The 19016-nt window shown below is 48.6% G+C and overlaps 2 protein-coding genes across 4 annotated transcripts in view; one reads left to right on the top strand and one right to left on the bottom strand.

The window, feature by feature from the left end:
• The window catches only part of MMP24 (matrix metallopeptidase 24), a 41187-nt gene that overhangs the window by 9531 nt on the left and 12640 nt on the right, over window positions 1–19016 (bottom strand). Inside the window, exons 2-4 of the mRNA XM_037164588.2 lie at window positions 13095–13243; window positions 8583–8699; window positions 6600–6904 (exon numbers count right to left, since the gene is read on the bottom strand). Of these exons, the coding sequence (XP_037020483.2) occupies window positions 6600–6904; window positions 8583–8699; window positions 13095–13243 (571 nt within the window). The remainder of the gene's footprint in view (window positions 1–6599; window positions 6905–8582; window positions 8700–13094; window positions 13244–19016) is intronic.
• Window positions 1–19016, top strand: part of MMP24OS (MMP24 opposite strand) — a 36053-nt gene that overhangs the window by 11344 nt on the left and 5693 nt on the right. Inside the window, exons 3-4 of one of the 3 annotated variants that reach the window (XR_005085128.2) lie at window positions 6669–6792; window positions 7865–8589. The exons of 1 other annotated variant lie outside the window; for it this stretch is intronic. The gene's annotated coding sequence lies outside the window, so the exon portion shown is untranslated. Of the gene's footprint in view, window positions 1–6668; window positions 6793–7864; window positions 8590–11227; window positions 13102–19016 lie in introns of those variants that run through there. One more of the 3 variants, XR_008392690.1, reaches the window with a different exon arrangement.

The following is a 19016-nucleotide window of genomic DNA, read 5'->3' as shown; positions in this document are numbered from 1 at the left end:
GATGTTCTGTGAAATCTTTGTATAAAGGTGAAGATTAAGATGAGCCTTGAAAGAGAAGTTAGTCAGGAGAACAGGAGAATGGATTCAGGGTTGGGAGAGGGCGGTGGTGGGGATGGCACCCCTGGCAGAGGGAAAGCTATAACCAAGACCGGGACACGCAGTTTCATTCCATTTGGCTCCGGAACAAAGCGCGGGGAGGGCTGGAGGGGGATGAGGTCAGCCAGGCTGGCAAGCAGGGCTCCGCGGTGCCACGCGGAGGAATTTGGACTGCTTCTTGGCCGGTGGGGGGTTTAAGCAGGAGTGCGGGTGGTGACATGATGACATCACGCTGGCTGTGGTTGGAGGAAGGTTTGGAGGACGGTGAGACCAGAGGCAGAGGGGTCACAGGGGTGGGATCGGAAGCCGGTACAAGGGCCCAGGTGCGAGATGGGAAGGGTCTGAGCTGAGGCAGAGGTGGTGGGGCAGCAGAGGGGCATCCTGGGATTCAAGGAATTGAATCAAGGCAGGGATTCAAATTCGAGTGGAAAACGACAAGGTCCAGGTGTGGAAAGTGGGGCCCAGGACCCTGAACACAAAGCTGAGGTGGCAGTGTTGCTTAGTGGGGGGGAGCACGCAGCTTCTAAGTGGGACAGATCCCCGCCAGCTATGGGAACTTGGCCAGAGGGTCTGCCTGCTGAGCCTCATTCCTCATTTGTAAGTGGGAGGACCGTCCTACCTTACAGGGTTGTGCGAGGGTTGGACGAGATCATGTGGACAGAGTGCACGGCCCCACGGGGCAGCTCGGGCACCATACACGAGACAGAGAGGGTTGGTGCCTGGAGTAAGTCCATCGATCAGAAGGGAGGCACAAGGCCAGTGGGGTCCTAGCAACCAGATCCTCTTAAAGCCAACTCCCTGGAGTTCTCCCGGACTCAGACTGGGATAGGGCAAGGCCTGCTTCGGAAAGGAATTAAGTGACCCCAGCTTTGTGACAAAAAAATGCAATGGGCTGGGTGTCAGGTAGGCTGTTGGGTCAACAGTCCTGACTCCCGTCTGCCCAGTGACAGATGCCTGCTTGCCTTGACCTCTGGCATTTGAATGCCCTTGAGCCCTGCCTCTTACTGCCCAGCTTTAAGGCATGTGAAGCCCATTCCTGTCACACTGAAGTCAGAGGAGGCTGCCAGGAGCCCAGGAGGTTGGTTGTTAGGAGTCACAGTGTCTACTCTGGCTCCGGCATCACTGGCAAAGTTGCTCTACCCCAGCTCGGCCAAGGGCCCTGTGAGGGTCAAACAGGGTTGAAGATTGTCTCCTGGCTTTCTGGCTAAAGTCTCAGGAAAAGAGAAGAACCCCATGGAGTGGACCCAGACGCGTGCGTGGCTGCTGCTTGCTGACACCACCAGTGTTTTCAGCGAAGGAGGATGGGCTAGATCAGGGCAAGGTTGGCCAAGAGCCTGGGGCTGCCTTCTGCTGGGGAAGGGCAAGCTGGCATGAGGAGGCCAGGCCGCCCCCAGTTCCTTCCTCAGGTCCTGGTCCCTCTGGCAGCAGGGAAGGGTGAGCTCATCTCTGAGCTCCATCCCAAACAAAGACGGCTGCTGGAGCCAGCGGAAGGCAGCTCCGCTTCCTGGGGTCAGGGATTGGCTCTGCTCCTGGCCTGTTCCACCTGGGACAAGCTGTTCGGGCCACTGTCTCTGACCAGGCTCCTTGGGGGCATCCACAAGGACCTCAGCTGGAAACCAGGGAGCAGGGCTGCAAGCGCCTGGCCAGACTAAACCTTTGTCCTCAGCCTGGGTCTGTTACTCTGGGAGCCTCTGCGCCTGGGTCTCTGTGGAGAACAGGAGCAAGTCCTTGAAGGAGAGGGGGCAGTGGGTTTGTTCCAGGGACCAAAAGGCAGAGAAGAGCTGGGGAGCTGGCGTCTTACTGCACAGAAGCCCAAGAGACCCGTGATCTGGGGGCTGCTCTGAGGAGGTGGAAGAGAGGGGCCAGGGGCCAGAGAACTCCCCGGAGCTTGTGAGCAGAGAAGCAGAGGGATGGAGAAGGTAGATCCCCGTGGTCGGAAGTGCAGCCCTGGGGGCCACACTGCCAGGAATCCCAGCGCTGCCACGTCCCAGCAGTGCGACAGTTTAAATCTCTTCCTCTGTAAAATGGAGGGAATAACGGTGCCTTCGTAAGAGTCGAGGTGAAGGTTAATGAGGCTGGGAATGTAAAGCACTCATGCTGGCTCCTGGCACATAGTTATCACATTAAATAGCCAGGTCCCACTGAGCTGCGTGTGAGGACCCACATCCTGTCAGCTGGGAGCGCAGAGCCTTGGGCCTCTTAGCGAGTACCCATCAGTCTGCTTGGCCACGCAAGTACACCTTATCTCTGCCTCATTTCCTCCTCTTAGGACCTCCACATTTGGTGAGGCCCATCCGATTGACTCCTCCAACCCTGCAAAAGTCGTAGCATCTCCCTTCGCCTCTATACTTTTGGCACTGCTGTCCCCTCCACCTGAAATAGCCTTATTCCTTCAGAGTTCAGCTCAGTGCCATGTCTTCCAGGAAGCCCCCCTTGATTTCTCCCACTGGCAGTGAGTGCTTCCTCCTCTGCACTCTCCTGGCAGTTTATCTGAATTGTCTCCACGGCACTGACCTTTTCTGCCCTACACTGTAGCACTGCCCTCACTCTTAGAGCTCTAGGACTGTGAGCTCTTTGAGGGCAAATTTCGTGCTTGGGAGGGTTAGGTGACAGCAGCCAGGACAGGACAGTGCCAAAAGCTCAGTATTTTTCCAGGCGGGGTCCTTGGACCACCTGCAGCAGATCATGGGAGGGGGGGGATGGTTAAACATTCAGAGTCCTGGTTTATACCTGGCTCTGCCACTTACCAACTGTGTGACTTTCTTAACCACTCGGAAGTTTACTTGCCTCATCTGTAGAATGAAGATTATGATCCCTGCTGCGTCTAGCTCCCAAGGTCGGGGAGGGTCACTGAAGTAATTGCAGAAGGGCTCTACCCTGTGACGGCTGGTCTGGGTGACTCTTCCTGTCTCATCACCTTCCCTGGAGTTGGGCTCCCTCCCCAGCAGAGCTTCGTGAATTCTGCTGACCTCACTGCTTGACTCATTGGGAAGAACTGAGGACAGAAAGTACCGGGAAGCAGTCCCCAAAACCAGCTTCAAGGTGAGGGGTGCTGGGCCAGACCGCCTTTCACCCAGACACCAACGAGCTGGAGAATCAGAATCACCCTTACAATCCAGAGAGCCTTTTAAACACGCAGGTAGAGGAGATTCTGATCCAGCAGTTTCTGATTCAGGACTTTTGGATTAGGGTTTAGGCAATTTTTGTTTTTTCTTTTCAAAGTTCCCCGGGAGGGAGAAAAACAAAAAACGAACCAACAAACACGCGTTCCCCATGTAAGTTCTGTAATGGTTGGGTCAGGCTGGCGCACCTGAGCCGACCTGTCAACCTTAGCATCACTAAAAGTAGGACAAGCCGCATCCCACGGGCTTCCCGACGTGATGGATTAGGGAGGCCCAGCACCACCTAGGAAGCAAGCCTTGCCAAGAAAGTGAACCCGAATCTGGTCAGGCCTGTTGATCTAATCACCAGTCTTCAGGAGATATGGGGAAGAGAGACAAGTTACAAGTGAACCTGAATCTAGTCAAGCCAAATGACTATGCTCAGGACAAGTGGCCCAGTTTCTTCAGTAAATATGGGCGGCACGAGACAGAGAAGCCCCAGTGACTGTTTTACCCGGAAAGGGCCTGGAGAGATGTGTCAGCCTGGGGCGACACATGGCTGTTGTTTGGCTCCTGATGCAAGCAAACAACCAGAAAAGACATTTTTGAGGTCATTTGGGAAAACACAGACCAGGTATTTGATTTCTAGAAATTATTGTTAATTTTGTTGGGTTCGATATTGATTTTGTGGTTGTGTTAAAAATAATCTGTTAGAAGCATATACCAAAGTATTTACAGGTGAAATGATCATGCCTGGGATTTGCTTTAAAAATACCTCAGCCAAAAAAATCCAAGTGCGGGGGAGCGGGTAGATGAAATAGGAGTGACATACTGCTAATAATTATGCTTGGGGTTCATAAATGTCATTCTCTCTACTTTTGTGGGTTTGAAAGTTTCCGTAATGGGAATGTAGGATAGATAAGAAAGCCAACAGACGAGAAGTTCCCAGGAGTCTCTGCCCACTCCCTCGCTGAGTTTAGGTGGAAATTAAGATAATATATGGTGCTCAGTAAATCTTGGTTCCTTTCTTTTCCTTCCAAATGCCATCCTGGGGCGATCGGTGCATTCCAGCCCACCAGCCAAGGCCCTGTTGCTGTGTTTATGAACTAGATCTGGACGGTTCATGCTTGGTTCCCAAGAGCACAGACTAGTCCCGACTCTTGTCCAAAGAACACATTGCCCATCTTGGAATTTCTGTCAGAATTGCAGCCATTCGTCGGGATGGGATAGGACAGTCAGGAGGTGGCTGGGGTGGTCCCAGCTCCTTCCCCGCCCACAGCAAGGGGTGGCTATGGGAAATGCAAACCCCCCAGAGCTGGGAAGGGGAGGGCAGAGGAAGAGGAGCGTCTCTCCAGTGCTTCCCTGGAAAACAACCATTTAAGATTTCATTTATCTTTATCCGGGCTCTAACTAAAACTTCATCAGTGGACAAGTGCCTGGCATCTCACTGGGGTTCAAAAGTGTTAGTTCTCTTCTCCTCACACCTTATCAGTTAGCACAGACTGCTATTCCTTGACACTAATCCAAGCATAGAATGAGATAAGGAACAGGACTTCTGAAAGCCAGGAAACACATCGAGGACAGAGGGCAAGGGCCCCGGGGGCAGAGGAAATGGAGCTGGATAGGAAAAAGGACACAAATCTGAAGAGGGCAGGGGGTAAAGAGAAGCTGAACAGTTTTGTAACTTTGCCTGGGCTGAGCCTTGGCCAAACTGCCTCCTGGACCACCCTTTTCGAGGCTAAGCCAAGAGCTGATGACCCCTGATCCATGCGAGTCCGAAGTTTTCTCAAGGAGGCTGCCCCGTCTACAAATACCAGGCTCAGCCTCTGAGGAAATGAGCTGTAAAGTCTGCTGTCAGCCTGAGTTTCATCAAGGAAAAAGAATGCCCAGTGTTTCCCCACAGTGCTGAGGATAAAGAATGAGAATCCCCAAGGGAAGAATCTGGGAATCGATGTGTCTTACAAGAAGCCTAGTTGATTCTTATGATCAGACAAGTTAGGGAAATTCTGGGGTTGAAGACAGTGCTTCTTGAGGTGATGGAACCCCTGCCCGAGAAGTACCTGGGCATTCATAGGCTACATGCAGATTCCCAGGCCCAGGCCCAGAACCAGAGAATCAGAATAGCAGAAGGTTAGGGGCCTGGAGCCTGCAATCTGTGTTCTTTAAAAAGGTTTCCAGGTGATTCAGGTGTGCCCTGCAGCTTAAGGGCCATGGAAGCTTACTTTGGTGGCTGAGAGCACAGTCTCGAGTCGTAATGCTCAGGTTTGAAGCCTTATTTCATCATTCACCAACGGTGGGACCTTGGCTAGGTTACTCAGTGTTTCTCTGTATGGTTTACCTGTTTGCAAAATGGGGATAATAATGTATACAATGTAGAACGAACGCACTTGACATGGGCCTTAGAATATTAACATACTAGTTGTCTGTTATAGTCTAGAATGGAATGGAATGGAATCCTCTGTGCCTTTCTCCTCGGGCTCCTATTGCATTTCTTGGTGTTTCTGCTGTATGCTTCAGCACAGTCTGCCTGTGACAGGGTGACTTATGCACCCATGCGTCTCCCCGACTTGACTGCAGACTTCCAGAGAGCAGAGACCATGTCGTTCTGGTACCATGTGCGGCTCCCCTGGTTGTGCAGCATGTTTCATTAAAGTTGGAAGGGGCCTCAGAGAGCACCTACCCCAGTCCCTCATTTACAGATGAGGACACTGGGGGTGAATTGTTTGCCCCTAGTGACACAGCCATGTAGCTGAACTATGGTGTGAGCTCCGGCACTGCCGCCTCTCAGCTGTGCCACTCGAACCCCAGACTCTTCATCTTAAAAATGACTAGGCAAGTCATTTACTGAACACGTGCCTCATGAGTAAATGTGGAGGAGGAACTCTTGCAACCTGAAGCACAGCGTGGCTGTTACTGCACAGTATTGACTCTGTGGCTGTTCGTTAAATCACAGTGGCGAAGGTTCTCCAAGGACTCTAGAGTCATTCACCTGTGATGCTGACGTACTGGAGAGAGTCAGTCACGTCATCCCATAAGATGGGTGGCCTTTGCAGCTGTCATCTGTCAGGCCAGAGCCTACCACTTTCAGCTTGAATGCTTTTTTTAACCTTTTCCCCCAGGCTCTGACTCATTACTTTATCTTCGTCATGACCTAATCCCTCCCTCCTGACTCAGCTCAGTTAGACTCAGTGATCCGACCCATCTCCGTGTCCTTGGCTCTGGTGGGTCACATGTTGAGTATCATCAGGGACCACAGTTCCCACCCCTTATGTTCTTAGTTCTTGGACAAGAAGTTCTAGAAACCAGGAACTCATCTATGGTATCCTCCAGGTTCTTCCTCGAGGCTTCTGAGAAACCCAGGACTGACCCCTGTCCCCTCATGTCCCCTGACCCCTGTCTTACCGTCGTGGTTGGCATTTCCTAGTGTCCATGGCTCGTCTGAGTCAAAGTGAGTGTCTCCTCCAATTCCAGGGCCAGGGAAGTAGGCATGGGCCAGGAATCCTCCTTCCCCATCAAACGGGGAGCTGTCACCATGGAAGCCAGAAGCAAAGAAGATCATGATGTCTGCCTCTTTCCGGTCACTTTTGATCTCATGGTATGGCACCTCTTCAAAGGTCAGCGGGGTCACCTTCTGCCACACATCAAAGGCCTGGCGAATAGCTTTCCGTGTGTCTAGCTCACCCACCTTTGGGGTGTAGTTGTGAATGCTGGTGAGAGAGGGGAATGAATGGGTGAGGGAGGAACAGAGAGTCAGACACTGGCAGAGCTACAAGGAACATCAGGAACCAGGTGGCCCAGCGAGCTCCAAACTTTGACACCTAGAATTCTTGGCAGTGCCCTAGGGGTCGAAAGAGAGGCCAAGTCGGCAAGGCTGTGGGTCCCAACCCCTGCCTCAATCAGAGTGTCTTAGCTTTAGTCAATGCTTCATATTTTGTCTTTGACAAAGTTTGTGTTAAATATAGGATTTCATTCCAATTTGTAGGAAAAAGAATAAGTTGGTGACTAGCATTTTCTAAAATTAATGTTCTTCTCCCAATACATACAATATGTACATTTATAAAAAGTTATAAGAGATTTTGCCCTGGCTCATGTGGCTCAGTGGATTGAGCATCGGCTTGTGAACTAAAAGTTCACTGGTTTGATTCCTGGTTAGGGCATGTACCTGGTTGTGGGCCAGGTCCCCAGTGGGGGGCATGAGAGAGGCAACCAGTCGATGTTTCTCTCACACATTGATGTTTCTCTCCCTCTCTTTCTCCCTCCCTCCCCTGTCTCTAAAAAGAAATAAGTATTCTTTAAAAAGTTGTAAAATATTTAAACAGTGGAGAGCTGACGTGAAACATCTCTTAAAAAACAGTTGGCACCAACTACTGCTTATCTACCTAGAAGCTGGTATAGGGCAGTGTCCGATTTAATCAGTTATAGATTCAGCTGTTTAAGGTTACTGTGTCCATATTGCATGGTTCTTCACATTCAGCATCACTACTTCTGGATGCTGTGTCCCATGAACACCTGGAGAAAGTACGTATTTTATCGGTAAGGAAACCAAGGCTCAGAGAGGTTGGGTGATGGAAGGTAAGGTTGGGTTAGAATCCAGTTTTCTTCATCTGCTCTGCCTCTTTGGGAGACCGGAAGAGTCTGTCCAGTTTCTGACCCAGGTTCTTCTATAGTTTCCTTCTCTTGTCAGATTTCTGAAAAAATCCTGCTCTGATCTCTACAACTGGTCAGCAGGAGAGTCCTTGGTTCCCCTCCAAGATCTCTATCTTAGATCCTTAGGACCCAGGACATCTACCTGAGGTGGAATCAGAGCCTCGAGGGGTACCAAGCAGAGCCCACCTGAGCCTACCCTGTGCCTGGCTCTGGTCCCAGCCCCACTCCGAATTCCGATGTCTGAGTGTGCGTGACGGGCTCCACATCCCTGCTCGTGGTTGCTGGTCTGCCTTGGAGACTGATCCTGCTCTGCCCTTGGTTTCCCTACACAAGCAGTGAGTGACACTGCTGGGATTCGGCTCCTTTACACTCCTTAAGAAACAGACTGGAAATCTGTGCTGGGAATCTTGCATGAAGTCTATTAGACTAAGCATCTCTGTTCAGCTATGGTTCTTTATCATGGCTGAAAGTCACTGAACTATCCATACTTCACGTTCTGTAACTAAAAATGATTGGAATCTAAACAGAACACAAGTAAGAAGCCCCTAAAGGACCAAAGAAACCTGAAGTTGGAGGCAGAGCATCCTCTGGAAGCCACAAGGAGGGCAAAGTCATAGGCTCTCAGTACCTGGCCCTCACCCTGATGACAGAGCCAGTTATGAGCCTCCAAAATGCAGGCCAGGAAAAAAGCAGGGAGTGTGGAGCCAGAACCAGGGAGGAGAGAGGAAGTTGGAGCACCTGTAGGTGATGTGCTTCTGCCTCCACTTCTGTCCGGTCAGGGCGTAGCGCTTGTTTCTCCGCCTACGGCTCAAGTGGGGGTGATCAGGAACACCACATCGGGGCTTCTTCATCCATCTGGGCGGAGAGAAGACACACATACGCTGTGGTCACTGAACACGCTAGGAGGACCCTCAGAGTCTCCAGTCCCAGTCTGCATGGTCGTGTGCATCACTGAAACCCTGGCTCCGATGGGTTCCCCGACGGGAACAGGACTGACTCACTCATTCATCCGCTCACTCTCAACTGAATAGGGGGAAACACTGCTGCATAGGAGACTGGGAGTCCGAAGACATGGCTTGATAGCTCCAGCTCTACCACTAGTCAGAAGGGCCCAGGCAAGCAGTTGAATTGGCATGGGCCTCAGTTTCCTTATCTGCAACATGAGAATTAAAGTTGTTGCTGTTCTTAGGTTGTAATGAGCCTCAAAGGGGGGCACATATGTGAAAATGCTCTATAAATGTTACTACATCACATCACTCCCTGGTGTAAAACCCTCCAGTGACTCCCCCAAACATTGGAATAAAGTCAGAACTCCTCACCTTGGCCCATGTGGTCAGCCTCTGCCCACCTAACAGCACCTTCACTCGCCTCCTCTCATACACTCTGCTCCACCACAGTGACCTTCTTGCTGTGCCTTGACCATGCTAAGATTTTCCCCACTGCATGGTCTTTGCATTTGCTGTTCCCTCTGCTGGCAGTACTCTTCTTCTTCACATGGTTGGTTCATTAAAGTGTCTGTTCAAGAGTCATCCCTTCAGAGGGGCTGCCCCTGCCCACCCTATCTCATATGCTGTAGCCTCCTCTGTCCATCCCACTGCTGTCTGTCTACTCTGCTTTTCTTCATAGCATCTGTCATTCATGGAAGTTATATATTTGATGTGTCTCCCACCAGAGTCTAAGCTCCATGAGCACAGGAACCTTGCCTGTATTCCCACTACTGGCACAGGGCCTGACACAGATGTTCAATAATGATTTGTTGACTAAATGATGGAATGAATGAATGAGAACTGTCTGACAGTAGAATGGCATAGCTCGGAAGACAGCAAATTCCCTCTCACTATAAGTGTTCAAAAAGTGGCTTCCCCTGGCTGCTGTGGCTCAGCTGGTTGGAGCATCGTCCCGTAAACCAAAATGTTGGGGGTGTGATTCCCAGTCGAGACACATGCCTGGGTTGCAGGTTTGGTCCGGGATTGGAGCGTGTATAAGAGGCAACCAATTGATGTTTCTCTCTCACACTGATGTTTTTCTCCCTCTTTTTTCCCTCTCTTCCCCTCTCTAAATATCAATAAGCATGTCACTGGGTGAGGATAAAAAAAAAGTGGATAGCCCTGGCTGGTGTGGCTCAGAAGATTGAGAGTTGGCCTGTGAATGGAAAGGTCATTGGTTGGATTCCCAATCAGGGTGCATGCCGGGTTGCAGGCCAGGTCCCCAGCTGGCCCATGTTTCTCCCACACATTGATGTTTTTCTCCCTCTCATTCTCCCTCCCTCCTCTCTCTCTAAAAATAAATAAATAGAATCTTTTAAAAAGTGGCTAAACAACTGTAGTACACAAAACATAACATTATGCTGTATTGTCTTTTAAAATTTATTAGCCTGTTGCCTCTAATAAATGGGAAGTTCTTTGAGGACAGGAACTGTATCATATTCATCACTGTGTCCCTGAAGCTCATCCAGCACCTGGGACTGAAGTAAATCCTAGTAACTGTTTGCTGTATCAGCGAACAGTGGGCCTGGGACATCACTGGGTGTCCCAGGGCCAGGGACAAAAACGGCCAGGGCAGGAGATTTAAAAGATCGTGGCTGAGCGGGGCCCAGGCCTCCCTTGAATTTGAGTCCCTGCTGGCCTAATGAATAACTCACTAAACTATAGCTTGGGATTGCTGGAAGGGAAAACAGTCTGACCTCATTTGCAGTTGTTGAAAGCAGTTGCCACTGGCAATATAGAGAAGAGACAGAATATTTTCACCAAATACTAAAAGCCCCTGGAGGGACTTAACCAGGCCTTACTCATTTCTGTATGTTCCACATCACCTATAGTGTCCTAAACTCAGAAATCAGTAATAACAAGCAATAATAGCAACACCATGCATTTGAATAAACATTAATAATTTTCAGTGTTCACATTGAAAAAATTTTTTTCTGGTTCTCGAAACAGAACCAGACAGACACCTTGGGGTTTTGCTTCCTGGGATGATAGTGCAGAGTAAAAGGTAGACAAATAGGATGGACGTGATGTATTCATTAAACTTTGTAAGATAACCAGAAATTATTTGTTCTTCACTTTATAGATAAGAGAAAAGAGACACAGATGAATTGAGTAACTTGTAAAGGGTAGCAAACAGTGAGGAGGGGCTGGAACTCAGTTGAATGAATAAATGAACTATTATTTCCCATGCTTAGTACAAGGTGGGGCTAGAGGAACTGCTTGTTGAAGGAAGGAAGGAAGGAAGGAAGGAAGAAAGGAAGGAAGGAAGGAAGGAAGGAAGGAAGGAAGGAAGGAAGGAAGGAAGGAAGGAAGGAAGGAATGATGTGTGACATTTCCCAAGGCGGGCACTCAAAAGGAGTACTTTGAATGGCTAATCTAGCTTCCTTTCACTGACAGTCCCTAGGAGGAGAACCAGGCACCTTCTCTGCAAGAGTGAATCTACCCCAACATCCTCTGCAACTCAAATCTTGTCTTAAGTGTGAGTGCCTTTTTCCTTTCCATGCTTCCAAATCAGCATTCCCAGCCTTCCTGCAAAGAAATGGGTGCAGAACTGCAAGTGGAAACGCCTTCCCCCTTCCTCAGATCATCATTCCCTCTGCCTCCTCCTCTCATGTCCACCTGCCACACTCTGAACCTTATCCAACAGGCCTGGGGCTTTCTGGAACAGAGTAAAACCCAAGGCCAGGTGGTGTCTCTGCAGCGACACCAGTGCTTCTGCCCCAGGATGCACCGCCACGAGGTCTGCACAAAACCCTCAGAATAACCCCTGCTTTGAAAGGCAGCCGGCCGCTCTGCCCAGCTCACTCGAGAGGCTGCAGGGCCAAGGAGTCCGCTGTACTCCCAGCATCACAGGAGCGACCTAACACGTTGTGTCAGAGAATCCCAGGGATAGGAAATGTCCGGACAGAATTTTCGGATCATGAGGCCCCACACTCACCAAATTGTGAATGCTTAGACGCACAGAATAGTGGAATCTAGAATTTGAGAGGCATAATTTAACACTCCCTTTGGTAAATGAACAAGCTCAAGGCCAGAGTGATTGATTTTCCGAAGGAGTGACTCACCCACGGGGGTGGGGGGGTGGTGGATTTCCTGCTCCCCACCCACCAGCTTCCCCTCACCCTCACCCAGCCCTGCTCTCTCCTCCACCAGAGCTCAGGACCCCACCGCTCACCACCTCCTTAGAAAACCCACTCCAGTTCTCGGGGTTTCATTAGACAGCTTTAATAACTCACACGACCATTTCTTAAACAAACGTAAGCGTGCTCAATCTCTCAAAACTTATACAAACAAAATTCATTCCTCTCTAACCACCACCCCTTCCTCCTTCCTTTCACTGTTAAGCTTCTTGAAAGTTTCTCCCACACTTGCCATCTCTACTACTCACCTCCCCTTCTCCCCACTGCCATCTCTCCACGGCTAATTTTGTCTCCACCATTCCTCGGGGTTCACAGTGGCTTCTTTACTTCTAAACTCAGGGGACACCTTTCAGTCCCCTGTTTGACTGCCCTGCAGCAGCTGAGCCCGGTGGCCATTCCCACTGTCACTGCCATGACATCACAGCCCCAGGCTTCTCAGATGTCTCTGCCTGCTGCGTCTCCGCTCGCTCTGAGGGGCTCCCTCCCAGCCCTCTCCTCCTCCTCCTCCTCATCATCATCATCATCATACTCCTGCTGAGTGATCGCAGCCATCCTCAGGGCCGATTTGTTACAACTTCCTAGGTGTTGCCCTGAAACTCAGTGTTTCCTTCTGAGTCCTGGATCGATGTAGCCAGAGGACTGTATCCTTCACTAAATGGGGAGCCCGTGGAGGGTGGGGATCGGAGGCCCAGGCACTGAGCAGGTGTTCGGGAAATGGAAACAGTGAGATGAGACTCGTCGACCTGCCATCCAAGGGTTCTCCGCATCAAGTGCACATCTCAGGGAATGCCCGAGGGGGGACTCACGGAACTGCAAGCTTTAGAAGCACAAGTCAGAGGAAATGTAAGATCATCTATAACCAAACCCCTCACTGTGCTGATAAGGAAACTGAGGCCCCGAAGGGTTAAGTGACTTGTCCAAGGTCGCACAGCAAGTCTGTGGCAGAGCACATCAGCAGCTCACATAGGAAAAGACACCTTGGGGTTTTGCTTCCCGGGATGACAGTGCAGAGTAAAAGGTAGAAAAATAGGATGGACGTGATGTGCACAGGAGGCCATGGCGAATGTGAGCCCAAGCGTTAAGTCCGGAAAGTTCAAAGGTACAATGCCCTGCGCAAATCTTACTCGATTGTTGTCTGATCCAACACACCGGTGACTGGGATCCCGTAAAACTGCTGCATGGTGGAGACTGCTGACTGCAAGGCCTTCCCTGAGTGCAACGCAGAGGCCCGTGAGTCATAGGGAAGCAGGTAGCCATATGACTTCAACCAGTTCTGAAAGACACGGGAAAGAGAGGAGGCATTATGCTGGAGATGGCACCATCCCACCTGGGCAGAGAGCTGGGACATTGAATACCTGGGACCATTTTACCCAAGGGACTCATGGCCTCACGCTCTGGTTCTTCCTCCACCACTCCCCCCTGCAGACATGTCACATTCATCTCCAGAAAACACACTCTTGTTGGCTTCCTCTCTGCTATAGAGCTTTCACTGGGTCTCTACTGAGCTCTACAGAATTGAGCTGAAATTTGCATTCAGGGCTTCCTACTACCCTGACTCTTGGCTCATTTATTCAGTGGCTTCCACTGACATATGACTAGACACGCAAGAGCATACGAACAGTGCATTCGCAGAAATAAAATGGCCTGTTAAAATGTGCTTTCGAGACCTGTGTCTATAATCAGAGTCTGATGAAGACTCATGCTGTAGAATATTTATTGGCATGAGATTATATACAATCTTTATTGCTAATCCCTCAGAAAAGCAAGCCATTACAAAAATAAGTAAAATATTGCATTATTTAATTTAAATGTCAATACACAAATATATGTATAGAAAAGCCTATAAGGGCACACATTAAAAATAATAGTATGATTATATAAGATACTTTCTTGTTTTTAAGAAGTACACACTGAAGCAGTTAGGCTTAAATAAGGGTGTATCAAGTCAACAACTTAAAAAAAATAGACTCTGGAAAAAATCTATATAGAGAGAGAGAGAAAGAGGAAACATGTAGTAAAATGTTAATAGTTGGGGAGTCAGGTGAATTCTTTGTCCTATTCTTGAAAACTTTTCTGAAAGTCTGAAATGATGTCAAAAACTTTTTTACATAAAAATAATAAATATCCTTTGTTATAGTATTATGGGGAACTTATTTTTTTTCTTTAAGTTTTATGCATGGAGTCATTAAAAAATAAAAAGGAAAAACTTTAAAAGCGCACGGAAATCTGAAAGTAGCGTGGTGGTGGTGGTGCTCAAACAAGCTTTGAATCTGAAGGGTAGCAAAGTAAAGACAGTGATTTCCACCAAAGAGCACGAGGGGATGGAAACCTGAAGAAACCAGATCGCCAGAAAATATCTGTGGCATCAACTGGAAAGTGAGGAAAACGGCCACATATTCACTGAATCCATAAGCAGCATTTACAGGAGCTTCCTACCACCGAGCCTGCACCCCTGCTCAGAGGGTTGTCCTGATACTGGGCGAGCTCTGGAGGGAAAGAGAATGTAGGAAGCCGTTCATTCCCTTCCTGCCTACTGGTTCTGTTGCTTGTTCCTGTATGAACAATCCAATTGTGGATGTGTCTGTTATTAGAAGTCAAATCAAATCATTTTTGGAAGGAGGCAAACCAGAAACTGTAAATAAGTTATCTGTTTCACCAAAGGTGACTATAACATCTTTACTGCTTTGTGATAAAATCCATAGGACAATTAAAAACAAAATATTCAGAATAATAAAGTCTTAAAATATCCACAACAGAACAACAGCCTTATCTCCTCCATATTTCATGTTTAAAACATGTTTTTCATTCCAAACCGTGGCACAGGGTGTCAATATTTCTTGCAGTTGCCCGAACACTGAATCTCTTTCATGCCTTTGTGCATTTCCCCTCCAGCTTGATAGTACGATAGTGCTTTAGAGTTTGGCAAAAGCCATTTGTTATTTTAAGGTTCAGCCCATAAATTACACTTCTGGAGGATTTCCCTCACTCCCCAGACTAAATTATTTTCTCCCTCTTCTGTGCTCCCTAAATCCCCTATGATAGATCATATAGATCTTACAATATTGGGCTCTCATCATTATGTATCGGACTCAGAGTTCCTCAGGGGAAGAGCCTGGCTTTTACTCATCTCTATACAAGGTCTGCCCAGAAGGTATCCAGCCATATAATATGAAAAATAGAGGCATTTATTGAAGAAGATACAAGATATAAGAAACACTGTGCATAAGACAGTGATCTGGTCCCCTTCAAAGTAGGCACCTTGGGACCTCACACAGTTCTCCCAGTTTCCATCAGCTGCCCTGTCTTAGTTTCCTGAATCTCATCGGTGGTCTGAAGTCTCTTCCCTTTCAAAGGTGATTTTAGTTTTGGGAAAAGCCAGAAGTTGAAGAGTGCCAATCTGGGCTGTAGAGGGGCTGAGTCACCTGGGTGGTTTGATGTTTCGCCAAAGAACTCTGTGTGAGATGTGATGCATGAGCGGGCATGTTGTCATGATGAAGCTGCCAATCACTGGTTGCCCACAGCTGCAGTCTTCTGAATCATCTGGATGGTTTCCACAGAGGAACATTCAAGATTGATGCAAAATTTGATGCAGATTTGATGCTTTACTCCATCATTTTGAATGTGATGGCCACACAGTACACATGCTCACTCAACAGTGTCTACCTCCCCCACTGATTAGTACAGTGAAGTCGTCATTGTTCATGCATGTGCATTCCAGTCCACTCTCCTTGGCTGCCAGGCTACATCGATGTTGTGCAAACTGTTCTCATTATATTAACAATGGCTGGACTTTTTCTGGACAGACCTTATATATCCAGAGCTCAGGAAGTACCTGACAAATGGTAGCTGTTCATTATGCCTATTTGACAAACATTCCTGGGCACTCACTACCTGCCAGGCACTGTGCAAGGAATTGGGGATGCAAAGATGAATAGGGAGCTCACAGACCCACCAAACAAACCCACTGTGAAAATACAATGCTGAAAATCTGGTGTGTGCAGGGTTCTGTAGAAGAACAAAAAGGGAGTGTCTTAGCCACATAGGAGACGGAAAGAAAGGAGACCTGGGGGGAGGCCTCCAGGTGGAGACGGCATCTGAGCTAAGTCTTTTTGGATATAAATGTGTAATTGTCTGGAGCTGCAGGGGAGCATGGCACATTCTGAGCAGTATTTAAGATGGCTAGGACTTTGGGGGAGGGCTGTGTGGCAAAGAGTGGAGAGGGTTGGAAAGGAAGGACGTGGAGAGAGATGGATGATACGCAGGGTGTGGCAAAAGGAGCTTTACAGTTGTTCATATGGGAAATAACACAAGAATAACTTTGTGTTTTGCATAGTCACAACTGTGAACCTACATTTGCCCCACCCTGAGTGATTACCTGTTCACAAAGTGGACAAATTACAGAGAATCATTTGTGGCTTGATGGTGGCCTAAGACCAGCCAAAACACTAGTAGGCATCTGGAAACAGACAAGACGGGGCAGCTGGCAAGCTCCCCCTCCATTCGTTCACTAGGGGCTCCAGCTTCTCAGTCCAGGTTGCGTTATATCACCAAAGCATCAAGTCTCTTCACCCCTCACAGCCAGAATGTTGCATCGTATTCTCTTTCTTTATAGAAATTTAATTAAGAATTGTTGGGTTGTGCCCCGACCTGCGTAGCTCAGTGGGTTGGGCCTTGTCCTGCAAAGCGAAAGGTCGCTGGTTTGATTCCAGGTCATCTTTTTTAAAAAAAAAAGGATCGTTGGGTTGAGTAAACAGGGTGTATAATGGTGAAGAGGCATGCAGCCCTGAGATCGAACCCTGACTTCACCACTGGCTGGCTGTGTGATCCTGGACGAAATGAGCTTCAGTTTCCTTGCTTGTAAAATGGAAACAATAATCCCTCATCAGGATGGTTATTAAGATGAAAGAACAAATGCACCTGACATAATCACTCAATAGGTGTTTGTTATCTCTTTGGATTATATGCATTTTGAAATCTAGTCATCTTGCCCTCCCACATTGTCCCTGGACCGAGAGCCAGTCCTCGTGGGTCCTGTGAATGGTAGTACATTGTCAAGGTCAAGTCTGCTTGCTCTCAGGGGACCTATGGACATGATCTCTTCCACAGCACTGGGGGCACAAGGAGAAACGACAGCTTACTGGAGCTGTGTACCGTGCACTCTGTCACCTGTCTTCCCTAGGACCAGAGACTCAATCACTTTCTGTCAAACTTTAGCTCGAGGGAATTTTTTCCCTACAGGAGATTCTGTATGGTTTTTGGTTTCAGAAAATGAACATTGGGCAACCCAATGGTTTCCCCTTTTGGCCTTTCTGCCAGGAATCTTTCAGCCCAGCTTATAGTTTAAGTGTTAAGCATGGCGATGCTTGGAAGAAACTATTACTTTTCTTTTTCTTTTTTTTTTCTGACCACCAAGTTATGTTTTATCCTTGTAAGTCTTACTTAAGAACATTGCTTCAATCTGTAAACTGCCGCAAGCCTTCCCAAAAGAGGTGTGGTACAGATCTAAAATAAGTCCAATTCCTCTCTAAAAAATTCAACTGAGATGAATTATGGCATTTGGGAAATGGCTGGGGCTCTCTGGACAGATACCACTGACAAACCAGACAGCCAGCTGAGTATTTTTGGAGCGCCTATCTCTAAACTAGCATGGAATTGAAGAATCTCCTCCCCTCCCGCCCCCTGGCTGCTGATGGTAGGAGAGAGGGCACAGGGCAGTGTTGGCACAAACCCACTCCATCCTTCTGAGGCTTCGGGAAATTAGAGTAGCTCCTCCTCAGTAAAGGGCAGCCTGACTCACCTGGCTCCTTTTCTGGGATGCTCCAGTAAGGAGCATCCCAGAGCCAGTCGGGATCCATTTTGAAGGTCACAGAGTCATTCTCAGCAGCCACAGGGATTAGGGTTTAAGTCCTCAGGTCCTGGGTAAATGTCTGGGTCTGGACCAAACATTGGAATGGATCAGCCTTCTCTGGGTTCTGCTTCCCTCCCAGTTTCACTGGGGGCAATCCTCAGAGCTCAGGGGCAGATGCCCAAGAGGAGACAAGTAGGAGGGACTGGTCAAATGACAGCTCTAAACCAGGGAGTGGGGTGTTGAGGTAGGACCTGGTGCATGTGCACACATGTGTGTCTGTATGTGTGTGAGAGAGAGAGAGGGTGGGAGGCCACGGACTGTGGATTAGCCACCAGGCAGTTCCAACTTCTGCTGCTGAACTCTGCCCCTGCTGCTCACTTGCTCTGTGAGCCAGGCAATTCTCTGAATGCTCTGGGCAGAAACCCCTGGTGTTGAAGCAAGTCTTCCATGCTCCAGTCATACCGATTCCCAAACATTCCCTGCCCGTTCACACTTCCAGGCTGTTCCTGCTGCCTACAGAGCCCATTCTCCATATGTGTGTTAGCAAACTCATCCTTCAGGTCCAGCTGAAATGCCCTCTCCTCTGCTAAACCTCCCTTAACTCTCCCTGGCTGAGCTGGTGGGCACCGTTGACTCCTGCAGCATCTTACTTCTCGACCACCCTAAACACAGCTACCGAAGCCTGTCACACCTGTTGGCTGATATGGTTTCCTCAGTAGATTAAGTTCCTGAGGAGCAGAGTCTTCATATTTATTTTTGTATTTGCTATAGTACGTAGCACAGGGCCTGGCACAATAAACAATTACCGAATGAATGAATGAATGAATGAACTGTTCATCTAGGAGGCATTGTCTGGGTAACGAGGAAGGGATTTCACCTGGGAAGGTTTAATGAGTCATACACATGAAAGCACCAAGCACAGTTCCTGTCGTCTATCAGAGGCTGAAAAAACCGTTTGCTGAAATTCAATCTATTGTGGTTTGACTTCCTTGCCTAATGAGGCAATAGGCTCCATTGTCCCATCTGAAAAAAAAAAGATAAAATCCACTAAAGGAAAAATGACCTGTCTTTCATCTTTTTATACCTGGACCCATTCATCAACCACCAGCCACGCAGAAGTCTGACCTTTACAGCTCAGTTAACCAACTCGAAGCTGTCTGTCACCCTTTAAGTGCGGAAAGAGGTGTAAACCCAGAGG

Source organism: Artibeus jamaicensis, unplaced genomic scaffold (assembly GCF_021234435.1).
Source record: "Artibeus jamaicensis isolate MK-2021 breed Jamaican fruit bat unplaced genomic scaffold, CSHL_Jam_final contig_685, whole genome shotgun sequence".
Classification (NCBI taxonomy): Eukaryota; Metazoa; Chordata; class Mammalia; order Chiroptera; family Phyllostomidae; genus Artibeus; species Artibeus jamaicensis.
This window is presented reverse-complemented; position numbering and strand designations above follow the sequence as displayed.